Source organism: Miscanthus floridulus, chromosome 13, assembly GCF_019320115.1.
Source record: "Miscanthus floridulus cultivar M001 chromosome 13, ASM1932011v1, whole genome shotgun sequence".
Lineage (NCBI taxonomy): Eukaryota > Viridiplantae > Streptophyta > Magnoliopsida > Poales > Poaceae > Miscanthus > Miscanthus floridulus.
The window spans coordinates 7,605,405-7,630,978 of NC_089592.1; the positions used below are offsets into that span (position 1 = coordinate 7,605,405).

The window sequence follows — 25,574 nt, forward strand, 5'->3', positions numbered from 1 at the left end:
TGTGTGCCTCTTTTTTCTTGAACTAACACTGGATTAAATACATTCAAACAAGTCCATGTCGGATTAATTTAGTCTGCATATATATAGTTCCTCTACCACAATCATGTCTTTTCTGTGACGGAAAAAAACGAAAATGATAAGGTCTAGAATCCTATGGCTGTGAGCATCAGAATAAGTCATGCATATCGTTTTTTGCACTAAAGAAATAAAAGAAACAGCTTTATCTCTTACAAGACGAATTCATATCGTTTTTTTGCACTGAAGTTTGAAACTGAAATTGCAATCTGAGAAGATAGATTAGCAACAAACCTCGGCAATGGATGAGGTTGCAGCCCTTCCTTTCCCGGTGGCGGCGGCTGTGGGGGACCGCCCGGTGGCGGCGGTGGTGGAGGGGAGGAGGCGGCCGCGGCGGTGGAGCTTCTTGTTGTGGGAGAGGAGGGAGTCGTTGTCGGCCTTGACGGCGTCGAGCTGGCGCTTCAACGCGTCGTAGTCCTTCTCCAGCTGCTTCGTCTTCCACCGCGCGCGCCGGTTCTGCGATGGCGTGGAGGGGAGGAGGCAGCCGCGGCGGTGGGGAGGCGCCGGCGACGGCGGGGAGGCGCCGGCGTCGGCGTGGAGCGCGCGGGCGCAGGGAGGCGCGGGCGCAAGTGCGGGGGACGGCGGGGAGGCGCCGGCGCGGGGTACGGCGGCGGTGCGGCGGGGATGCGCGGGCGTGCGGTGTGTGTGTGTGTGTCTGCACGATTTGAGGGAGAAACGACTAAGTGAATGCCTCTGTTTACCGAGTGCCTAGATATACGGCACTCGGTAAACTCAAGCACCGCAGCCCAATTACATGTGGGCCTGGTACATGTTTACCGAGTGCCCAGATCTACGGCACTCGGTAAACAGAAGCACCGCAGCCCAATAACATGTGGGCCTGGTACATGTTTACCGAGTGCCCAGATCTACGGCACTCGGTAAACAGACAGGTGGGCCGTGGCTAACCTTTACCGAGTGTTTGAGGTCACACTCGGTAAAAGTCTCCATTATTTCATGCAAAACAAAAATGAAAAAATGCCAATTTAATCCTAAAATTTACCAAACTTTCACATGAACTATTTCATGTCATCTATTTACTATCTAAAAAATTCCAAGTTCAAATCATAATATTGAATTTCACTCTTAATAGAAATCCTACTCGTCATTGTGAATGTTTAGCGTCTCTTTGGGAGATGTACCGGTTCGGCAGCGACGAATGTAAAAATACTTCCGAAACGTTATGAAAATTTTTCTATAATATAGATGTATGCTTCAATGTTAATTCTTTCAATCTCGTGATTTATCGAGTTCGATTTTAATTATTACAATTAAATTTACACGATATGTATCTAATTATCATAAAGAATGAAATTTTTGTGAAATATAGTAAATAAATCGAAATAAACACCATATTTTGGAATGGAGTACTAAATATCATATGTGGATAGAGGAAAAAGAATGAAGGGAAAAACAAGAAATTTGGTTGAATTTTACCGAGTGTTGCGCCAATACACTCGGTAAAAGATAGTGTTTACCGAGTGTTGTGAACTTACACTCGGTAAAACTTTATTATTACCGAGTGCAAATACTTCTACACTCGGCAAACATGTCATGCCGTGACGCCGTTTGGCGCACGGTTGGTATACTAGGTGACGTGGCAACTCAATACCGAGTGTCTGTTTTTACCGAGTGCGCCCCTTCGGTAAAATTGTAGTTCTACCGAGTGTCTAAAGTTACCGAGTGTTCGGACTCGGTAAAGCGGTCTACTACCGGGTGTTTATGTTTTCCGAGTGTTGACACTCGGTAATAAATGTTTTCCGAGTGCCCCGACTTTTGACACTCGGTAATTGTCTGGGCACTCGGTAACTACACAGTCTCCGGTAGTGAGGGCCTCTGTCTGAGTAAGATCTGTGCTTTCCTTTTTTTTTCAATGATGTTGGTCCGTTCTGGTTCATCCTATAGAATTCATATGTAAATGTACTATGTTAAAGAAGAACAAGGACTGGAGCCACAAAAACAGTGGACACCGTGTAAAATAAAGCATAAATTTGTAATGTTGCCATGAAATAGACTTTTGTGCACAGAGGATTGCCTGTTTTTTTTGGGAGATCTAATTTTTTGATAGAGATGGAACAGTAAAACACTACGGGAGACCCTGGCTTTGCCGAGTGCTAAATGTCGGGCACTCGGCAAAGAGCTCTTTGCCGAGTACCAGGCACTCGGCGAAGACTGGCACTCGGCAAAGCTCCCTTTGCCGAGTGCCCGGCGCTCGGCGAAGACCGGCGCTCGGCAAAGAGCCTCTTTGCCGAGTGCCGGGCACTCGGCAAAGGACGGCCCTCGGCAAAGAGTTGACAGCGGTACTTCCGTCACCTTTGCCGAGTGCCCCCCGTTAGGCACTCGGCAAAGAGTCTTTGCCGAGTGCCAGAGTTGGGCACTCGGCAAAGCATAATTTTTTTTTTGTTTTTTGCCTCCAAACTTTTTCTTCAGCCCTTACACATTAAGTTGAAGTACATCCTCAAATTTGGCACATTTCTCGATCTTTTTGCTATATATCCTTAATTTATTTCATTTAATTGCATTTTTCTGGGAAATGTAAGTTTGAACTGCAGGTGCATCGAATCATGGAATTCGACTAGTGGAAAAATGATATTCGCGTTACTTATTGTATTTTGAGGCCGTTTCCAGGAGCACGCCCGAAGTTTCAAACATCTCACGCACGAAACATGACATAAAAATTGCAGGTGAAGTGTTTTTTAATTATATAAAATGCAAACGAAGTTCGAAAATCATGAAACTTGGTGACTCGTCTTTACATCATATGTGGAGGCTATGGTAAAAATTTGAGAACATTTCGCGCATGTTGTCACGTAGGATGGTTAGAAACCTAGACATCTCACGTGAGTGCATGCACAAGGTGAAATAATTGGTTTTGTGGCAGATTGAGTGCATGCACTTTCAGTTATAACTAGCGTGTTGTTTGAGCTCTATCCTCATGTGCCTGTACATTTTATTTAGCTTCTTGTGACTTGGCTGCTTATTGATGATCATAGTATAAGGATCATATCTTTATATTTTTGTACTGATTAAAAAGTAATTCTGCTTATATGCTTATGGAATCTCTTGTCCTTGTGCATAAGGAAAACTCTTTATGTAGTTTACGACTTCACGACATGTCTTGTTCTTAGGGATGAAAACGGTACGGAAATATCTAGTACCAAACCGCATCGTTTTCTACATTTAATCCGATCGAATTCGTATTTTCGGACAAATTCGAATTTGGTTCGAAATACGGAACACCAAATTCGAAATCGGAATGAAAAAAGTTTTTAGAGGTTTTCCGACCGTTTTCATCCATACTTGTTCTTACCAAGTATTGTTTTCAATGTGACAATGCTGTCTTACCATGTAAACTATTTAGTAGTTTATTGATACTCAGTTCACAATTTACATCTATGTGCATGAATTGTTCTTTATTTGTCAGTGACACTAATTCGCATCTTGATACTTCTCTTTGGCATTATGTACTAAGAAGCTCTTTATTGGATGATTTCAGATGATCACGGCAGGGGTGCTTCATCAAGAAACCGTTCGTCAGGGCGAGATCGTGATCGGAGCTCCCAACAGTCCTCGTCTCGGAGAGGTTCAAGTTCTAGTGGTTCAAGGCGGAATGATCGAGATGGTTCAGGGAAATCAAGACGCTATGGTAATTTTGGAAAGCACAACAAGGAAAGGATACAAGAGAAGGACCTGGATTTTCGTGATCGGGAGAGTAGGTTGGTTTAGCCTGATGATCCTTTACGTGATGGCTTTGAGTCCTTTAGCTCATGCAGATCTGAAAAGGACAGGCTTAACCGTACTCATTCAAAGGTGGCCATATCAAATCGGGCAGTAGGAGTAAGTTTAGACAATGGTAATGTATCTAAAAAAGACAATGGTGTCATCTCGTTTGAGCGAGAATTCCCACACCTTGGTTCTGAGGACAAAAATGGTTTTGTGGCAGATTGAGTGCAAACAGAAAATGGCAAAAGAAGGACAACATGGGTATACATCTTCAGAAGCATGGCTTTATGCCGGACTATACCCGGTGGATCCACCACGGTGAAGCCCATCGGATGAGAGAGGAAGTGGTGAGACCACGCCTCGAGCATGTTGATGATGATGGCGGGGTTGCAGACATGTTAGATGACTATCAACAAGCACAGATCCCTGATGGACGTGCGGAGGAGACGGAGGCATCCGCAAAGGCGTTCTATGACATGATGTCTTCGGCACAGAAACCCCTTCATGACCGGACAACGGTTTGTCAACTCGATGCCATTGGACGCGTGATGGGGTTCAAGGCCGAGATCAACATGGGTCGACAACACTTCGATGGTATGTTGGCCTTGATTGCTAGCATGCTTCCGGAGGGCCACGTTCTGCCAAAGAGCCTATACGAGTGCCAGAAACTCCTTGATGGACTCAAGATGCCTTACGAGCAGATACATGCTTGTCCGAATGGGTGTGTCCTCTTTAGGAAAGAACATGAGCATGAAAAGTACTGTCCGAAGTGCAAATCCTCCAGGTACCTGGAGGTAGACTCTGGGGATGGCCACAAGAAGCAGCTTACCGTCCCGATGAAAATCTTACGGTACCTCCCGTTCGTGCCGAGGATCCAACGGCTATACATGAGCGAGGAATCCGCTAAGCAGATGACGTGGCACAAACAGGGCACACGATACAATCCTGACAAGATGGTACATCCGTCCGATGGTGAAGCATGGAACCACTTTGATGGCATTCATCATGAGAAAGCATCAGAGCCTCGTAACGTACGTGTTGCGCTGGCAACAGATGGGTTCAATCCTTATGGTTTGATGGCTGCCCCCTACACATGTTGGTCCGTGTTCGTCATCCCCCTCAATCTCCCCCCCGGCGTCGCCTTTGAACGTCAGAACGTATACTTGTCATTGATAATTCCTGGAGGCACTCTTTTGATGACCTTCTTATGCCACATTACATTGATGTCATGCACACAGAAAAGAATGTCGCCGAGGCACTCTGGGGAACAATCATGGAAACTGAAAAGTCAAAGGACAACCCTAAGGCTAGAGTGGACCTGGCAGAGTTGTGTGATAGACCACATCAAGAGATGCGTGCTCCTGGAGGCGGCAAGACATGGAAAAGGCCTAAGGCAGATTTTGTCTTGACCCCCAGACAAAGGAGGGAAGTACTCCAATGGATCCAGACGTTAGTGTTCCCTGATGGGTATGCAGCGAATCTGAGGAGGGGAGTGAACTTAACTACTCTCCGAGTGAACGGGATGAAGAGTCACGACTACCACATATGGATTGAGCGGCTTCTTCCGACGATGGTTCGAGGCTTTGTCCCTGAGCACATATGGACAGTGCTGGCAGAGTTGAGCTACTTCTTCCGCCAGCTCTGTGCCAAGGAGTTATCTCGGACCGTGATTGCTGACTTGGAAAAAGTGGCACCTGTCTTGCTTTACAAGTTGGAGAAGATCTTTCCACCCGGCTTCTTCAATCCGATGCAGCATCTGATATTGCACCTCCTGTATGAGGCACGAATGGGGGGGCCCGTGCAGGCCCGTTGGTGCTATCCAATTGAGAGATGCCTAAAGACACTTCGGAAAAAGTGTAAAAACAAAGGCAAAATTGAGGCTTCCATTGCAAGTGCATTCACTATGGAGGAGGTGTCAAACTTCACAACATTGTATTATTCTGACAACCTTCCAAGTGTGCATAATCCACCTCCTTGTTACAATGCTGACGAAAATGCCTCGAGCCTCAGCCTTTTCCGAGGGCAACTTGGAAGAGCAGGTGCATCGACCAATAAGCCCCTGACAAATGTGGAGTGGCACAAAATCATGTTATATGTGCTGACCAACCTTGAAGAGGTGGACCCATATATTGCGTAAGTTCTCAACGGACTTGTTTCAATAATCCCGCACTATTCTACATCCAACCCCCTTGTTTGTCGTTACAGGGAATTCATTCATGAATACTGGCCCCATTCAAGGGAACCAACCCCGCCGGAATGTGATACCCTTCTTTCCAAGGGTGCGGGACAAGGGAGCCCCGATTTTATTTCCTGGTTCAAAACCAAGGTACCGTCCAATTGAGCCCCGATTTGTTGTTGCTCGTACGTCCGATTAATATAACGATGTATCCTGCTTGAGCTTGTAGGCCCAAACTGATGTGTCTATCAGTGCCGAGTTGAGACAGGTTGCCAACGGCTGTGACCAAAGGGTCAAGTCATCGGACGCCTATGACGTGAATGGATATCGATTTCACACAGGAAGCTACGAGCGGAGGCGGCCCAATCGAAGATCCACAAATAGCGGGGTTTTTACGCCCGGCACTGATGGCGTAGACTATTATGGAAGAATTGAAGAAATATACGAACTTTCATTCCATGGTAGCACAAATCTTTATCCTGTCGTATTCAGATGCCATTGGTTTGATCCGGGAGTAATGAGGAAGACCCCTCATCTTGGTCTAGTCAAAATTCGATAGGATTCCGTCTATCCAAGAGACGATGTGTACATTGTGGCGCAACAGGCCACACATGTTTATTATACGTCATATGCTTGCAAGACTAGACCGGATCTTAGTGGTTGGTTTGTTGTGCACAAGGTCTCGCCACACGACCGACTACCTGTCCCAAACGATGAAGATTACAACTTCAACCCAAGCACGTATGACGGAGAGTTCTATCAAGAAGATGGGCTACAAGGGAGGTTTGAGATAGACTTAACCGGTGAGATAGGAATGGATGTAGACAATGTAATGGTTGATGATGATGACGATGGAGATGAAGTGCGAAATGCAAAGGACTTACAAATGCTTGAGCGATTACGTGTAGGCAATGACAATGAAGACAACATTCCTCCATCGGATAGTGTTGATTATTTCGACATGGTTGATAGTGATGATGAGACTTACGATCTAGCTAATCCCGATCATGAAGATTATTTGTAACATACATGTAATACTTTGTAATTTTGTAATTTTGTTTTGTTTTGTTTATTTTGCATCTATTTCTAATTACTTCTTTCTTCTTTTTAATTGCAGGTGACTGAACAAAAATTCCAGGCGGCCGGCAGAGGAACCTGAGCTCATTCTACCATGGAGCCTCCGGTGTAGGAGCCTCCAGCGGAGGGGGCGAGGAGCAGCAGGGGACGTCTTCGACGAGGCAGAGGAGCACGAGGACCACGACCAGGAGGAACAGGAGGTCCACACCCGTGGTCCAACAGCAGCAGCAGCAGCAGGAGGAGGAGGAGCAGGTGCAGCAAGAGGCGGGCGAGGAGGAGGAGACGCCGGTCCAGGAGGAGGCAGACGAGGACGAGGATGAGGACGAGGACGGGGGCGGGACGGGAGCTACCGCTTCCTCTAGTTCATCAGGTGTCTACTTGCGAGGACCCTCCACCCTCCCTGACCGACCGCATACTCGTCTATGCCCAGTGATTCGCCCAGAGGGGCAAAGGTAAGTGCCTTTGCATGTTATCACTTTTACTTCATATGCTATGTTTGATATCGAAATAGAGACTAATATGTTTTCTTAATCACTTCTGCAGGGGGTGGAGATTGTGTCAGGGAACACTGCCTCCCGCCATGTCAATGGCATCCTCGGTCTCCTGTGCAGGAGACACTTCCCTGGCATGGTCATGCATGTCAGGAACCTTGAGCCCGCCTTCACGTTTGCCCACTACGAGTCCGCCCCCCACGTGGAAGCAGGCATCGTGGCTGCGCTCGTCATTCGGGAGTTCTGGGTAACTCTTCCTCACACTACATGGCTCAATACAACGCACTCATTGGACTCTACTTGAAATAACTAATGCATACATCGTGTCTGTATATGCAGGAGTACTTCAAACTTGACGACAGATTCGAGGGCACGGCGGAGGCAGTGGCTAAGCGAGCTTGCAGGAAACGCGTCATCGACGTCCATCATGAGGCGTGACTCCAGGCCATCATAGATTACTATGGGACGAAGCTCGGACAGAAGGTCACCAAGAAGGACATCTGAGAACAAGACTTGACGCTGACCAAACCCCAGTTCCTTGAGGTAGCTAAAGAACATTAAAATTGGTTCCTTTTGAGTAATGTGCAAATCACTTGTTTTTCTAATATGTCAACTACTTGATGACGTGTAGGTGATTCCTTGGTGGTGCAACGGGTGCCCCGTGGCTTGGGCGAAGATGGTGGACAGGTGGTTAAGCGCGGAGTGGGCCGCTCAGCACGCGGCTGCCCAGCAGCGACGTTTGTTCATGCCAGGTGTATCACACCATCAAGGCAACCGCAACCTCTCTGGATACGCCCGAGCATGGGTATGTGGTCATGTTTCTATTCTTCTTGCTTTCGTTGAACTCGGCAAAGAATTCTAATCTTCTTGTTTTCGTTCTTGCAGTCGGTGGCACATCAAGGCCAAGAGTGCTCCAACTTTGCCGCATTTGCCATGGCACACATGGGCAAGGCGTCGTCCGACGTCTCCTTCAACCCAGACGACCTGGCCGAGGCGTACACAAACTCAAGCGCCTACGAGAAAATCACGGAGTACACGGCGGCGGCAAGGTCGATTCATGGGCCGGAGTACGATCCATGGACTGACAACATTGATGCAAACACCGTCATGAGGATTGGACAAGGCAAGAAGCATGGCCGCTACTAGATTGGCGACAGCGTGATCGACACGGCCTCTACTCCCACTCTCTCCCAGATCCGAGCACAGAGCACGACCGCCTCCTCACTCCCGGCGATACGCTCACGGCCGAGCATTTCACAGCACCGGGTCGACACACTCCAGGTTATTCATGTTTTACTCATCGTACATTGATCTTTACACAACTCTATTTCCTTTGCATTATTGTAACATTAGCTTTGCAACAATTTGTAGGCCCAGGTGGAAGAAGCAAACAGGAGGGCCCAGGAGCTGGAGCTGGGGTTGGCGGCCGAGCGGGAGGCCGACAAACTCGCCCAGGAGAAAAGGTTGGCGAACATTATTGCCTGGATGCAAACTACGACGGGTGCTGCTATGCCTCCTGGGTTAATGGGTCCACCTCAGCCTCCTCACTCCGCTACTCCAGTGAGTAATGTCACACATGCAAGGAATTGCTACAATCGCTATTCAACTAATCTTGTCTCATGCAATCTCTTCTCCTGTGTGCAGCCTCAGTCGGCGGGTTCGAACAACCCAGCTCAGGGCACTCCGAACCAGCAGATGTTTCCTTCCCCGTCGTCAGCAGGATGGCCACATCAAGGGCCGCTTCAGTGAGTAGCGCTTGTAGTTTCATGTCTTGTTCTCTTCGCAATGGATTTCTATCCGAGACAATGTTGTTGTCATGCATGTGTTATTGTGACATGTGGTGATGGATTTGAACTACTTGTTGAATGATGTGGAATCCTGTCGAATAATGGATGGAATTACTGTGACATGTGGTGAACGGATGTGATTCATGTGGTATGTGTGATGGATTGTGACATATAAGGTGCTGGATGTGGTATATATGTGATGGATGTGATATATATGCCATATGTTGTGTTTGCAGTGATCGAAAGCAAAAAACAAAAAAAAACAAAAAATTTTGGTCACTTTGCCGAGTGTAACACTCGGCAAAGAGCCTTTGCCGAGCGCCTTTTGCCCTGGCACTCGGCAAAGCTGCCAAAAAATACGCTACCAGGTCTCTTTGCCGAGTGCCAGTACCCTGGCACTCGGCAAAGCTGTGGCCATGTGTTTCCCAGCTTTGCCGAGTGCCAGGACTCTGGCACTCGACAAAGAATTTTCCAAAAAAAAATATTTTTTCTTTGCCGAGCGGCAAAGGATTTTTCAAAAAAAAATATTTTTTTCTTTGCCGAGTGCTGGGTCAGGAAGGCACTCGGCAAAGGTTTTTTCAAAAAAAAATATTTTTTTCTTTGCCGAGTGCCGGGTCAGGAAGGCACTCGGCAAAGGATTTTTCAAAAAAAAAAGGGAAAAGCTTTGCCGAGTGCCTTCCTGACCCGGCACTCGGCAAAGACGCCGTCAACGGCTGACGACCAATTTTCTTTGCCGAGTGCCGTCCTGGCACTCGGCAGAGCCTTTGCCGAGTGCCCGACAAACGGCACTCGGCAAAGAACCCTTCGCCGGATGCGGCTTTGCCGTTTGCTCTTTGCCGAGTGTGGCACTCGGCAAAGCCTTTGCCGAGTGCAATAGGGCCTTTGCCGAGTGCCCCAGGCACTCGGCAAAGAGCGCGTCTCCAGTAGTGAAAGGAAAGAAATCTGTTAAAAGACATATTGCTTATAATCGTACAGATTACTTCTATATATATATATATATATATATATATATATATATATGTTTTGATTATAGATTACTTATAATGGTACATTGGCATAAGCCTTCTTATACTCCCATCAATTTGCAAACACCACCCAAAAAAATATTCTTGTGAGGAAGTAATGTACAATTATTATCGGCACAGTCAAGGGGAAGATCGATATCTATCATTAACCCAACCAAAGATCATAATGCATTAAAGTTAAGAAATACAATAAGATACTCGGTTATGGGGATGATATTATTTTCAATATGTACGGTTCTTTGTTCTTGTAAATTTGTACAGAAGGTAAAACTGCATAAAATTGAAACCCAATTCCAACTGTGTTCTCTTTTGCCATCCTAATAAAAGGGGTTATATATACAGCCTGGATGTCTCTCCATATTGGCCTTGGTCTTACGTTAAATTATGTAGCATATAACAGGTAATGCAAAGAAAAGATAAAGGGAAAACTAACACACAGAGGCCCTAGTGGAAAATGACCGTAAATAACTTGAGCATGAAACTGAAACACATATGCAAACCACTTCTTCATAACTTGGTACTGGAGGAAGCTCCACAACAACCCAATCACGTAGAACAATTGTAACATATTTATTAACACTTTGAGGAGGTTACTGTCTCTTAATTATTCATTTTAGTGCTCTCAATTCCTGATAGGACCTCATTTGCTTGCCACCACTATCTATGCAGTCATAGACAAACAAGGTCACATGGAGAAACTATTTTTTCAATGAATCTAGAGATCACCTGATGCTCCAGATCAAATTCTTCAGAAAATGCCAATAGGTTCGCCTGTATTGCCCTTGCCGCTGTAAAGGACCAACGTTCAACAGAACAGGAAATAGTGTTACACAATGCATTATAAATATATATCCCTTCAAAAAAAGAGTAATTCCAATATGGCATCCATTTTTCGGAGGCTTTTAAAATTACCATGTGCATAAATATTTGAGTGGTCTCAGTAGGGAAGTTCTAACGTCGTTTCAGTTGAATAAGATTATTAGCTATCCATGAAGCTACTCACATGTCTCGAAACATTAAATGGCAATAACTGAAGTAGTTAATTAGGAAATGTGAGGGCTGCAGCACACCTAAATTCCTATGACCACTACACCAGCACAGGGATACAGTAACACCAACTTGTGTTACTGTAGGTTGAAAAAAGTGTTACTAGCTCTCTTAGTAACACATTTTTGTGTGTGTTCCAATTGGCCATGTTACTATAGACTGGTTTATTGTAACACATCTACTTGTCTATAGGAACATTTGTCTAGTGTTACAATGATTTTTGCTGTAACACTTTTTTTTTCTATAGTAACACTTCACATTATGGTGTAATACATAGTTTGTAACACATTTATTTTTCTATGGGAACATTTGCCTAGTGTTATAGTGATTGTCTGCTGTAACACTTTTTTTTAGTTCTAGTAACACTTCTACATTATGGTAGAGCCCAGTATGGAACAAAGGAACACATGATTTGTAACACTTGTTTATATCTATTGTAACATATTCAGATTAGGAAACAAATATTTGTTTCGCTTATATATGTGGCACACGGATTATTATAGAATCACACAAACATGACACATTGTAAAATCACATAAACCACAAATTTCAATAATCATAACAAGATCCACATATAGTAGGATGATTTCAAACATAGTGCTTGTTCAGATTAAATCATAGTATTTGTACATAACGATATGGCTCTAGAGAGCAAACACACATAGTCCATACTAGAAAGAAAAATTCAAGAACTAGCTATGATTCATAAAGTCCATTGCTTCTTCTTCCATTATTCTTTGTACACATCGATGTAGGAATTCAACCATTAATCATTTGAACCTGCAAAGAAAATGTAAGTTGTAAGATTACAAATTAGGCCACATATGTACAATGATGTAAGTTAAGAAAGCTAGTTTGAACATACAAACATTGAAGGCCAAGCAATTGAGACTCCTTTGGCTTGAGCATCACCAATATTGTTGCACCCAGGCCTAGGCCTCACTAATGGCTCATCTTTTGCTATAGCATGATCGATACGCACTTTGTAGAATTGACTGCCTGTCTTAACTCCACCAACAATGGCTTCTGGATCAGTGCTCAAGAGAGTTGCATAGGCCACATTAGCCTTATTAGGATATTTTGAAGTCATTAGTAGCACCATGGACCCAACCTACATTAATTTGACATAATCTCTTAGTGACCAACAACCCTTAGTTGTACATCAAGATCATGCAATTAGAACAAGTGTATTATGTTCATCTACCTTCATTATAGGAAGTTGTTTAGGTGCTTGACGCTTGTTGCATGTAACCTTGTCATGAGCCACCTCCTGGTGTGCAATGGTCGTAGTCTCTCTAGGCCCTCCATGATGACCCTTACACATATAAAATGAAGTATGAAATATTAAGACAAAAATTCCTCTATAAATACTGCAAAGTGTGGTTCATAGATACCTTTTGTTTCTTTGTTGTTTTACTTGTGGTGGATAAAAGTAGACTGTCATCATCACTATATTCAGACTCACATGTTTCTTTATTCTAGTAAAGAGAAAAAAGACAGTAGCATGAGTTAATATAAAAAAAATCCTTTGTGAATAAAATAGTATTAAATTCACAAGAAAGTGACTTTACCAATTCATCCATGTGTTCAAGGAATCCATCATTCTGGTTGGGTGCAACACAGTGAACTCTCTAAAAATTTGAAACAATATTAAAGCCAAAAGACTAAATTAGGTGAAAACATGGAAAATAGAGCAAATACCTTTCTTTTAGAAAGCACCGCTTGATTCTGAGAATTGTTATGATCACTCCTAGCACAATTTCCTTGGAAAAGAAATAAAGTTTGAGTATCACATTGCAATACGAAGTTATAAATTAAAATGTACATTGTTACCATTGTTGCTTCTTGGTTCTCATGGTGCCTTTGATTGTTTTTTAGTTCTTCAATAACTTTGTCTTGCATTCTAGAATGCTCTTTGAGTTGCCTTATTTCCTCCAACATGTGAGTCTCTACATCAGATGATGAGCCATCTAGTGAAACTATATTAATGTCCTTAAAATGGTGTGTTCTTCGACCATAAACTTGTTTAGGAACTGGAAGCAATCCCATGCCGTGCACTTGTCCAGCTTTCTCTTCTCCCAACACCCGATGTAATGCATCACCTTCCCATGCAACTCCTCCCTCGCTATTTTGTGCTAACTCTGGTTGTGTGTCTAGGAGATTTTCCAGTTCAACCTACAAGCAAGAAATCCGCACATTAGAAAACAGAAATAATTTTATATTTGCAAAAATTCTCATGTGCATGTAGCATACCACTGGTTCATTTATCCCTTTTCCCCTTTTCCTGTGAGTTGCGAGGTAAACCTTTGCTCTATGTGGCTGTTTTTTTTCAGGATCAGTTTGCCTCTGAAAAAATAGCAGTAAAGGAAAAGTAAGAAGAATCATATATAATTTTTTTAAACAGAAGATGACTCACCATGTCCTCAGACCAACGAGCATAACTCTTTGTACCGGCTGTGTGTGTTGTCTTCTTCATTTGACAACTTATTTTGTTCTTCTCACTTAGGGTCTACAAGAAAAGTAAATTAATAGATAATGAACCATTATACATATAAAAATCAATAATGGTATAGATAGTGATAGTAAAAAAGCCAAATAGCGTCAATAATGGTGCCTTACTTGTCCTTCGCTGGACTTCCAATATTTTACTAGGGCCTTCCATTGATCTTCATCGATATCATCTGGACAACGCTTGTTTAAAACAGACTTTTTCTTCTTTGGATTAAATAGTGACTTTTTTAATGTTGCCTTGTATTTTCTCCAATCTCTTCCAATTGATTTCAATATCCATTTCTCACATGAATGAGGATATAAGAACTTTGTCTAAAAAAAGAAAGTCACTAATGAATGAATTTGACTTCATGACATGATAACAAGCATATATATACTTAATCTAATAAAAACATTATGTCTTGTAAAATTTAGCTAACCTGGATGAATTGAATTATGGTTTTGCATTGTTTTTCTTAACTTCTCTCCAATCTTTGGCACCAACAGGACAGTAACCACCATTTCTTGCTATGGTGCCCAAAAATTGTCCTAAAAGGCCACCTTCTTTTCCAATGGGTTGTCCAAGCATATTACATCTTACTACTATCCGATCTCCTCCAAGTAGATCCCAAACATGTGTTAAAACGGTCCCCTTTCGTTTACCAGGTACTTCATCGCCATCACCTATTAAAAACAGAATGATAGTGATAGTGATAGTAATTGGTTAAGATGCGGTCCATATGAATGAGATTGATCTAACTACATTTGTACCTGATGTGTTCTGGTTCTCATCATCATGCTGCTCAACCTCGTTAGCATATAGTGCTTCAGTATGCATTACATTTAATCCTTTCTTTTTCTTTGTACCTCCTCTTCCTGCTAAACAAATGTTGGGGACATGAACACGTGTTTATAGTAAATATAATAAACAATATGTAATCTTTTTATTAAACAACTAGATATTTGTATTAGACTATCAAGATTGTATTTATTAAGTCACATACCACAGTGGGGTTGGATATGCTAATCTTGGATGAAAATAAATCATTGATAACTAACATGACTTGGAATGGTTGTCCTTGAATAATCAAATATACATAGAAAAGTAAATTATATGTTCATTCTAATACCTTTATTTTTTTTTGGTTTAGATTTGGATGGTTCTTTGTTGGACTTGGTAGGCGCTAAAGTGGCCAGTCTCTGCCTCGTCACAAACAAATTAACCGTCTTTTCGCTCTCACACTCATTGATCATTTCCATCACATCAGAATCTTGTTGTATTACAACCAAGCTATCTTTTCTCTTGTAGTATAGATAGTCGACTGATGTGTACCCAGAACCCTCGATCAGATCAATCAAGTCAAAAAAACATATCTCATCTCTATCCATTTCCCTTTGCACATGTTTATGTCCTTCAGCTTTCCCATCGCATTCCAAATTTATGGTCCAATTATCCAACGCCATGGTAGCACAATCTAAATAAAATATAGCACCAATAGGAAAATAAGAATAAATCATAGGATAATTCACAAATAAGAATCAAGTATAACCAAATAGTAACAATTTGACTAAAGTGCATATTTGTAATGTTATTTGAACTTGGAGCTTGAGAACAAGTAAAGTGCTATGGTTCAGATAGGATGGTCTAGAGCATGACACATATATACGAACAAAAATAGTCCAAAAGGTTCTTTACATTAAATAAGATATAAAATTAACATGTATGATAATTTATTTTTCCTAACATTTAGAGGGAAAAATCATTGTTATTGTTTTGCTTGATTGAAAATTAACTTTATATATAGTAGTGTCCAGATAGCTTGAATTAAATAAACGGGCTGACATACCATGACACTAGTGAAACAATCAAGCACTAAGTCGTATACACAGACTGAGTAGAACTTAAACAGAGGTCATAAATAAAATGTGAAAAGTCTGCCCTTTGTTTTGTCCCATTTCAACCATGCACAAAAAGCTAACCTAAGAAGCTAGCAAGTATTGAATAAATAATTACTAAAAGCATGAAAGCAGAAATTATTAAAAGATGGATCCACTACATCATGATAGGACATTTCACAAAAGCATACTAAACTGCTGCTCGGAGTATTCTGTAACATGAATGACAAAATGCTAGCACTTTGCCCTTGCCTGTGCGAGCAAATGAAAGCTGCAACTCCATGAGCAAATAAGCTACCGATGCACTGCTACCAGCTTACCTAATTGTCGAAGTGCAGCAGCTCAGCTCCTCCAGCGACCTGAAATTACAATGTTTTTAATCCTCTTTCTCCTCTGCTGAATTCTAAATCCCCCTCCACAAAAGTGTTTCCATGAGAAAAAAATGTAAATAAATCACCTAGACAGCGATATGCAGCAGCACTATACAACTGAGATGAGCTGTCCGTGTCCTGCTCCTTGGAATGTTGGAGTGGCCGCTGCTAGGATGGAGCACATCTGTAGGGAACTAAGATCAGATGGAAATAGCATGGCGAGCAATGAAAGCAAGAGCAGGCAAACTATTTCATCTTCTGGAGAAGACGTTTTCAGAAATGGCACAGTATGCAACTGAAGCAGAGCTGCTTCAAGCCTCATGAAACAAACCAAAAGACCGATGGAAAAGAAATCCAAACCACGGCACCACCATCTCATATGTCGTGGGTGTTCTACTCTAACCATTAACACTAACAAAGATTGAGAATTCATCTGCAGTTTCTGGGAACCGTAGAAAAGGGGAAACCTTCACCAAAATCTAAAATTGAAGGTTGCTGTTAGGGGATCAAATTGATTGATGACAAAGATATCTTCTCACATATCCTACCATCAGAACGCCTAGATTCGCCCTAAATCGCACACAAAAAGGAAGAACGAAAATTCCACAAAAATTAGCTCTGAAATTTGGAGATTCTTGTTGACAGATCTACCGGTAGAAAACCCACATTTGACAGGATGGCAGGATTCGCAGGAACTCAAAGTCGCATGCAGAAAAGGAGAGGGTGGAAAGAGCTCGGCGTTACCTGCAAGAACTTGATCTCGTGGAACGTGGTATGAATGGTGTGCAGGCTCCTGCCCTTGGCCACGGCAAGTACAACGCTGTGTGAGGGAAGAGGAGATTTGAGTCCTGACGGAGGGAGAGAAGAACCGTAGGAGCGGCAATGCGGATCGTGGGAATGAGAGAAGCGGGAGGGAAGACAATTTTGGGGTCGGCAAGACCGGTGGAGGTTACCCGTGTTCCAAGCGCCGAGGCGAGGGCAGATGAGGAAGCAGCTCCCGCGGCCCGAGATGAGCGCGACGTGCGGCGGCGGCGGGCGGGAGAGAAGAACAGACGCGCGCTCGGCGTTGAAAATTGGATCTCTCGTTCTATTCGCGGTGATGCGAAGACGTTTTTTGTTTTTTATCTAAAAAAAGAATTTCCTTGATTTTTTTTCCCGCGTTCAGTTTCTTTCCGTTTTTTTTTTGCCTTTTCATACGTCAATGGTCTGCGTGATCAGCCCCTGCTATAATTTTTTTCGTTTTTTCTTTTGTGGAGTGTATCTCTCCGTTCCATGACTTTTTTATTTATTTTTTTCTTGTTTGGAGTATCCCGTTTTTCTCTATAAACATAAACATAAAAATAAATAATAAATATAGTATTATGGCCTTTGAAACTTTGATCCTTCCTTAACAAATAAATCGTGGTTATCAAAATAAATAAATAAATCATGAACTGAAATATTCATTATTAATAATAATTGTCTTTATGTACATGTGTTAAATACTTATGTCATAATTCCTATTTGTATAATGACAAATGCTCTACTAAAACCAAAAATATATTCTATTTCGATTTCATGCTATCTGGATTTGAAGTGAGTATTTGGGACACAAAACAAATTCAAACGAAAATGGTGTCAACTACAAAGTTTTAAAACTTTTCAAGATCTACAACTTTTGTTTTGGTCATTTCTCCATCCGAGGCTGTTTATAAATTTTGAATTTCAAATATGAGGAAATTTGGCCATAATTTTCCTTGGATAAGTAATTTCCAATGAAAAAGTTGTCAACTACAAAGTTGCATAAGTTTTCAAGATCTACGACTTTAGTTTTGGTGGTTTCTTCATACGAGATCATTTGAAAAATTCGAATTTCAAATGTGAAAATTCAAATATAATTTTCGTTAGATAGACGATTTCAAACAAAAAAGTTGTCAACTACAATATTGCATAACTTTTTGATATCTATAAGACTATCTCCAACCGAACGTACCCAAATCGAAGACCCATTCGATATTTTGAGTCATGCACAGTGAAAAGGTCCCGAACCCAAACCGAATGACTCAAAATATCGAATGGGTCTTCGATTTGGGTACGTTCGGTTGGAGATAGTCTTATAGATATCAAAAAGTTATGCAATATTGTAGTTGACAACTTTTTTGTTTGAAATCGTCTATCTAACGAAAATTATATTTGAATTTTCACATTTGAAATTCGAATTTTTCAAATGATCTCGTATGAAGAAACCACCAAAACTAAAGTCATAGATCTTGAAAACTTATGCAACTTTGTAGTTGACAACTTTTTCATTTGAAATTACTTATCTAAGGAAAATTATGGCCAAATTTCCTCATATTTGAAATTCAAAATTTATAAACGGCCTCGGATGGAGAAATGACCAAAACCAAAGTTGTAGATCTTGAAAAGTTTTAAAACTTTGTAGTTGACACCGTTTTCGTTTGAATTTGTTTTGTGTCCCAAATACTCACTTCAAATCCGGATAGCATGAAATCGAAATAGAATATTTTTTTGGTTTTAGTAGAGCATTGTCATTATACAAATAGGAATTATGACATAAGTATTTAACACATGTACATAAAGAAAATTATTATTATTAATGAATATTTCAGTTCACGATTTATTTATTTATTTTGATAACCATGATTTATTTGTTAAGGAAGGATCAAAGTTTCAAAGGCCATAATACTATATTTATTATTTATTTTTATGTTTATAGAGAAAAACGGGATACTCCAAACAAGAAAAAAAATAAAAAGTCATGGAATGGAGAGATACACTCCACAAAAGAAAAAACGAAAAAAATTATAGCAGGGGCAGACCACGCTACCGCCTTTGCTTGCTACTCCATGTTTGCCGTTTGGCTTACTCTGTTCCACCATCATTGCATTTCTCTTCTCATCAACTAATTTTGGGCATGTTGTGCACCGGTACCTGCAGGAGAGGCACCCATTAGTCAGTTAAGCAACTGTAGTTGTCCTACAAGTGAGCATTACTAGAGTCCATCTATTAATCAGATAATCAGTAATCGCCACCAGTCATTAGTGCAGCCTTGCTTGCCATGTTTGAAAAGACTAATATTTTATTACAAGACAAACTGTTTGAGTCCACTTTATATAATTCATAGCTTTTTATGTATTTCCAACATTTTGTCTCAGCTATTGAAGTACCACATAACTGATGCAGTGATAGTATCTCTTGATTTCAGTGAATTAATGGACTTAAGTGCTATTAAGAGGTTGTTGCAATCCAAAAGACCAAGTGATGAGTACATAGCTGGGGTACATGGTTTTCTTAAGTTTGCCTACAGTGGGAAAAAGTCCGATGCAAAGATTCAATGCCCTTGTGTGAAATGTGTCAATAGGCAGTTACAAATGCAAGAAATAGTGTATGAGCACTTAGTGTGTGATGGAATGCTGCGTGGATACACTATATGGGGCTGTCATGGGGAAACAGCATCTTATATCTCTGCTAACAAAGATTCAGAGTCACCGCATCCAAGTTTAAACACTAATATGCGCCAAGTACTCCAAGAAGCCTTTGGATATATAGACGATGAACATCACACAAATGGACCTCACGCATCAGGTTTATCTGAAGATGGACCAGATGCGGAAACACAAGATTTCTTTGTTTGCTTAGGGCTGCTGATGAACCTTTATGGGAAGGATGTGAGCTATCAAAACTTTCTTTCCTAGTCCTATTGTTTCATGTGAAGTCGACCAACAAGTGGAGCAATAAATCAATTAATGATCTACTTCAAATTTTACAGCTAGCTCTCCCAAATGGTTCAAATATACCTAGAACATTTGTGGAGGCTCGGAAGACCATTGCGAAGCTTGGTCTTAGATATGAGAAGATTCATGTGTGCCCAAATAATTGTCAGCTCTATCGGAAAGACAAGAAATATGATGACTTCTGTTCAAAATGTGGAGCTTCAAGATGGAAAAATAAGCCAGATAAAACATCATTAACAAAAAAGGAAAGAAGAAAGGCAACCCCAAATAAGGTATTGCGTTACTTTCCAATCAAACCTAGACTTCAAAGGCTTTTCATGAACAAGGAAACAACCAAGTTAACTAGATGGCATGATGAGGAGCGTACAAAGGATGGTGCTTTGCGCCATCCTGCTGATTCAGAGGTTTGGAAAATCACTGATTCCCAGCACCCTCATATTGCATCAGATTCTCAAAACATGAGGTTTGGAATAGCAACAGATGGTTTTAACCCATATGGGAAGTGTAATTCTACCCATAGTTGTTGGCCAGTTGTATTAGTACCATACAACCTTCCACCATGGTTATGCATGAAAGCTTCTTCTCTTATGCTCACTCTAATAATTCCTGGTTACCCTGGAAAGGACTTCCATACATTTATGCAGCCAGTTTATGATGAGCTAAATGAGTTGTTTGACACTGGTATGTCTACATATGATGCATCTCGAGATGAGAGATTTCAACTTTATGCTACAATATTGCATACTGTGAGTGACTACCTTGGGACAGGGATACTGGCACAGTACAGTGTTATGGGACAGTTGGGTTGTGTGTCTTGTGAAGATGAAACAAGTTCAATACGCTTGAAGCATGGCCTCAAGCAATGTTTCATGGGACACCGACGATTTCTACCCACTAGCCATGAGTTTCGTTATGATGCCAATTCATTTGACGGAACCGAAGAGCATCGATTGAGACCTATTTCTTATTCTGGAGTATCTCTTTTGGAAAGGATAAAATCAATTAAAGACTTTGAGAAGTCCAAAACATGGAAGGGTGTTAGTGGCCTATTTTGTTTGTCTTACTAGAAGTATAATTTGCTACAACACAATCTTGACTTTATGCATATAGAGAAGAATGTGTGTGAAAATATATTTGGGACACTTTTAGAAATGGATGCCAAATCAAAGGACAATCTACAGGCAAGGAAAGACTTGCAAGAAATGAACATCAGGTCAGATCTACATCCACAAAAAAGGCTAATGGTAAGTATTACTTGCCTCCTGCTTTGTATAACATGTCTAAAGAGGAGAAGCAACAATTCTGTAAAGTCCTTCGTGACATAAAAGTTCCAGATGGTTATTCTAGTAACATCTCTAGATGTGTAAATGTTGGTCAAGCAAAAATTTCAGGCCTCAAAAGTCATGACTGCCACATACTAATTCAACAACTTATGCCACTTGCTCTGAGAGGTCTTCTCCCAGATGAAGTTACATCTGTCTTATTTGATCTATGTGGATATTTTAGAGAACTGAATGCAAAAGTTCTCCACATGAATGAACTTGAGAAGTTAGAGGACCGAATCATAATGACGTTATGTCGGATGGAGATGATATTCCCTCCTGGGTTTTTCACTATCATGGTGCATCTAGTTCTTCACTTAGCAATAGAGGCAAAAATAGGTGGTCCTGTATGTTATCGATCAATGTATTTTGTGGAAAGGTACGTTTTTCTTATAAAAAATTAAGAGCCATGTTTGGTACCTTTGCTTTGCATGCTAAATTATAGTTTTTATTAATTTATACTAGTTTGTGTAGGTACCTTGGTGATTTGAAGTCAAACGTGAGAAATAAAGCTCGTCCAGAGGGCTGCATTGTAGAATCAGTTCTGGCAAAAGAGGCTATGCACTTTTGTTCAACATTTCTTGATGGTTTTCAGACATTGTCTAATAGGCTTTCGCGGAATGATGATAATGAGGAGTCACTTGGATGCTCTACTAGACATGCATCAACTCTTTTTCCTCGATCTGGGAAACCACTTGGGAAGCCAAGTAGTTATGTCCTGAGAGGTTTGGCTAAAGTACAAGCACATAGATATGTGCTATTCAATTGTTCCGATGTCGATCCATACCTTAGGTAATATCTCAAAATTGTAAACATAAATTTATTTTTTTGCCTCCCATAAATTTTCTTACATGTAAATTGTAGAGCTCATGCTGAAGAGATCATTGAAAAAGGTATTGGACGTAGAGCCAGTCATAGAGATGTTGAGAAAATCCAAAATGAGAAGTTCCATCAATGGTTTAGAGGTCATGTAAGTACCTTAACTCAAAATGCTTATGTAGCACTAATGTGCAGGACTAAACTTGTATAATTGTACAGATAATGCAGTTAGAGAGGGAAAATGGCATTCATGGTGTTAAAGATGACATTAGATGGCTAGCTCGTGGCCCAGTTGATGCTGCAAAAAGGTACCGTGCTTTCAACAGTCGAGGTTTCCGTTTTAGGCCCAAACGGTTGGATAGGGTGACACAAAATAGTGGTGTAGTGCTAACTGCAAAAACGTCAAGTTATGCCAGTGCAAGTGATGGCAGGCCAGTTTTAGGTGATGTGACTTACTATGGGAGGATAATTGATATTATTGAGCTAAACTACTCTGGGAATTTTTCTGTGGTACTTTTCAAATGTGAATGGGTTGATGTTCTTTCTAAAAGAGGAATAAAGAAGGACAAGTATGGCTACACACTTGTCAATTTCTCACACCTAATACATACAGGAGAAAAGATTGTTCATGAACCATATATTTTTCCTAACCAAGCTGACCAGGTGTTTTATGCTGAAGACAAAGAAAACCTTGGGTGGTCTGTAGTCATTAAGATGAAACCAAGAGATATATATTACACAGGTTGTGATGAATGGGAAGATGATGTAGAAAATGAGCCATTCCATGTCACACACCTTGGAGATATGTTCAATAATGCAAATGTAAGACATCAATGGGCTAGAACAGACATTGAGGGAACCACGGTGGATGCTAGTGGCAATGGATTGAATGACCAATCATAGTTCATGAGGTGCAGTACCTGACTCTTTATTGTGCAAGCTCATTTCTTCAATGGTTTGTGTTTCTCCTTTTTCTTTATTGTGTAATTGCACGAGTTCTTCTCATATTTATTGAATTTTTACTATAATGATAATTTATATATGTGAACTTTATTGGGGTGGTCAATGGTATGATTGTAACAATATATGTTATACCTGTATGAATGACTAGGCATTCTATTGGAATGTTGATGCTTGCTTAGCAACTTTAGTAGCTGTGCTTGTTTACAGTTTTGCAACTAGTCAAATTATTGTGTGCATTTTCTTCTTTTTTTAAATGGTTCTGTTCTTACATCTCTCAGTTGTTGATGGATGACTTATGCAACATGATACTCGTAACATGAGCTAAGATATAATTGAAAAATGTGAACTACCATATTTCTGACACAAGAGCTATAGACTCTCTAGAGTAATTCTTCAGTTCCATTGCTGCCAAATGTTAAAGGGAGTGTTCACTAAAGCTTCCTGCACCTGCTATTGTGCAGCTGCTATAGTAACTGCAGAGAGCAAAGTGCAGTCATGGTTTGCCATTGTTGTTAAGTTTTATCTTGCATTTGCCAATTAGTAACTGCAGAGAACTGATGGTTTGTTATGCAGGACTTCTGGTGGCAATCAGCATGGGAGTGCAGGAGATCATTGTGGAGACCGACACCATGCTTGTCAGAGATGCTCTCTCAGGTGACAACTACAGGCTGTCCACAGTTGGGGGTCTAGTCACAGAGATGAAATTTTTTATTAGTGCAGAGCTTAGATCATGTAATCTTAGTGTGTGCAAACATGACTGTAATAGGGTGGCTCATGCTTTAGCAGCAGCCGGGTGTAAGTTTTCCAGTGGCATTAGTAACACTTGGGATGGTGCACCTCAGGAGTTTGAGTGTGTGGTAACCAGCGATTTGGCCGGAGTCAATGAGTAATAAAATGCTCAGTTCAAAAAAAAAAAAGATTATACTCGTACTAGGATGCTCGTCATGGTTGTGACTTGATAAATTATCTCATTATGTGTTCGTAACTTGAGTGGTTATGTGCCTGTAAACTTGAATTATATGTACGGATTTTTATTGAGTTGTTCCCGTTTATTATGACGTGGACTAATAAAAAAATAAAAGCTGAAATCTAGACTAATAAGAACGCAACACGTGGAAGAACTAGGTGGTCTATTAAAAAACTGATGAAATACGTGGAAGAATTGGGTTAGCCCACAATATGGGACTGGACTATAATGTTGCTAATTTGTAGCTGGGCCAAAAAAATTTTTGGGCCAATTGGGCAGATTGTAAATGAAAATAATAATGAAAAAACACATGCTATATGGGCCAAATGTTAAATGCCACATCACCCACCACGTCCTCTGCCATGTCATATGTGCCATGTCACCATACACGTGGCAGTATTCTATTCAATATGTTGTGATGAGTTTTGTCTTGTCACGAATTATTGACAGTAGAACTATTGTCACTGTATTAATCAAAATGTCCTCTGGTGGTCATAGAAGCTCCTCCAAAATGGCTCCGACTCCTCCGAAGAAGCCCCTCAGGAGGAGCCCTGCCGAACACCCTCATACTCAGTGTTACTTGGTTCACATGTGATGACCACAACGTGATTGCCTAACAGCCTTGACGACAACTAGGTGCGATGTTCGTGTCGCCTATAAATAGGAAGGTCCACATGTATATGTTTCTTTGTAACACTTGGACTGTAACATTATTTTGTGTTACTACAAGGTATATATTTGTAACACATTTTATATGTTCCATTTATGTGTTACAACATAGTACACTTTTGTAACATTTTGCTTGTAACATTAATTGTGTTACTATAATTATTACCAGTAACACATTTTTATAAAAAAAGTGTTTTGTGTTACAACCGAAGTCTGTAACACACTATTTTATGTTACTATGAAATTTTACTGGAACACATTGATGAATATGTTACAAGAAAGTGATACAATATCCTTGTTTTGTAGTAGTGGACATGTGAATTTTCAGCCAATGCTTTTTCTTCAGTTTATCTTTTTTGTCAAAGATGAAGGCATAATATGTACATTAGATCATGTAGAAAATGATTGCTTTTTGTTTACCTCCCATTGCTTGATAACCAGTTTGAGATCTACATCCATGTCCCCAGTCTGAGATCTGCAACCATTTCGCCCATGCATGAGTCCCTTATCGGTCCATCGTTATGAGCACTCCAGATCAAGTCTCAGACTTGGACGAATAAAAGAGAGCATGCACATTCTCTGTAGAATAGAGTTTCAATTAGACCATTATAAAAAGTTACCAGGCAAGTAAAGTTGAGGATAGCATAGTAATCTAAACCTAGCATAGTAATAGGATGTCAATCTTTTATTTGGCTAAGTAGAGCCTCTAGGCAGCATCACGGTCCTAACAAAAAAAATTGAGCCAAATTACAGTATTGAAGCGAAAGAGAATAGGCTACATAAGCCGATGTATTCTGAATCAGAGCTCACACGGCATGCATATTGAAGTCAAAGACACTGACAAATGATCAACTTCCTGGAGATTTGAGAACTCCTTCAGTGGTAGAACTAAGCCCAACTCTTACATTCATGGCGCAGTATCAGGAGAAACTGCAGATGAAATGC

At 41.0% G+C, this 25,574-nt stretch overlaps 1 protein-coding gene, 3 long non-coding RNA genes and 2 pseudogenes across 4 annotated transcripts; 2 read left to right on the forward strand and 4 right to left on the reverse strand.

The window, feature by feature from the left end:
* Nucleotides 1-1,910: 1,910 nt before the first annotated feature.
* On the reverse strand, nt 1,911-25,114 carry LOC136499089 (uncharacterized). Its single transcript, XR_010769892.1, has 3 exons — nt 25,050-25,114; nt 11,078-11,139; nt 1,911-1,971 (listed from the first exon to the last, which is right to left on the reverse strand). It is a non-coding gene; the product is annotated as an uncharacterized lncRNA (long non-coding RNA).
* Nucleotides 8,285-9,288, forward strand: LOC136501839 (uncharacterized; annotated as a pseudogene).
* On the reverse strand, nt 12,158-13,132 carry LOC136502103 (uncharacterized). Its single transcript, XM_066497584.1, has 6 exons — nt 13,100-13,132; nt 12,970-13,029; nt 12,793-12,876; nt 12,603-12,713; nt 12,264-12,509; nt 12,158-12,178 (listed from the first exon to the last, which is right to left on the reverse strand). Exons 2-6 carry the CDS (start codon nt 12,979-12,981, stop codon nt 12,158-12,160), a joined length of 474 nt encoding a protein of 157 aa, XP_066353681.1. The 5' UTR covers nt 12,982-13,029; nt 13,100-13,132.
* LOC136502104 (uncharacterized) lies at nt 13,234-14,169 on the reverse strand. The gene is made up of 3 exons (XR_010770421.1): nt 14,018-14,169; nt 13,652-13,907; nt 13,234-13,573 (listed from the first exon to the last, which is right to left on the reverse strand). It is a non-coding gene; the product is annotated as an uncharacterized lncRNA (long non-coding RNA).
* LOC136502105 (uncharacterized) lies at nt 14,371-15,122 on the reverse strand. The gene is made up of 3 exons (XR_010770422.1): nt 15,019-15,122; nt 14,660-14,764; nt 14,371-14,572 (listed from the first exon to the last, which is right to left on the reverse strand). It is a non-coding gene; the product is annotated as an uncharacterized lncRNA (long non-coding RNA).
* Nucleotides 19,368-22,933, forward strand: LOC136501840 (uncharacterized; annotated as a pseudogene).
* Nucleotides 25,115-25,574: the final 460 nt, after the last annotated feature.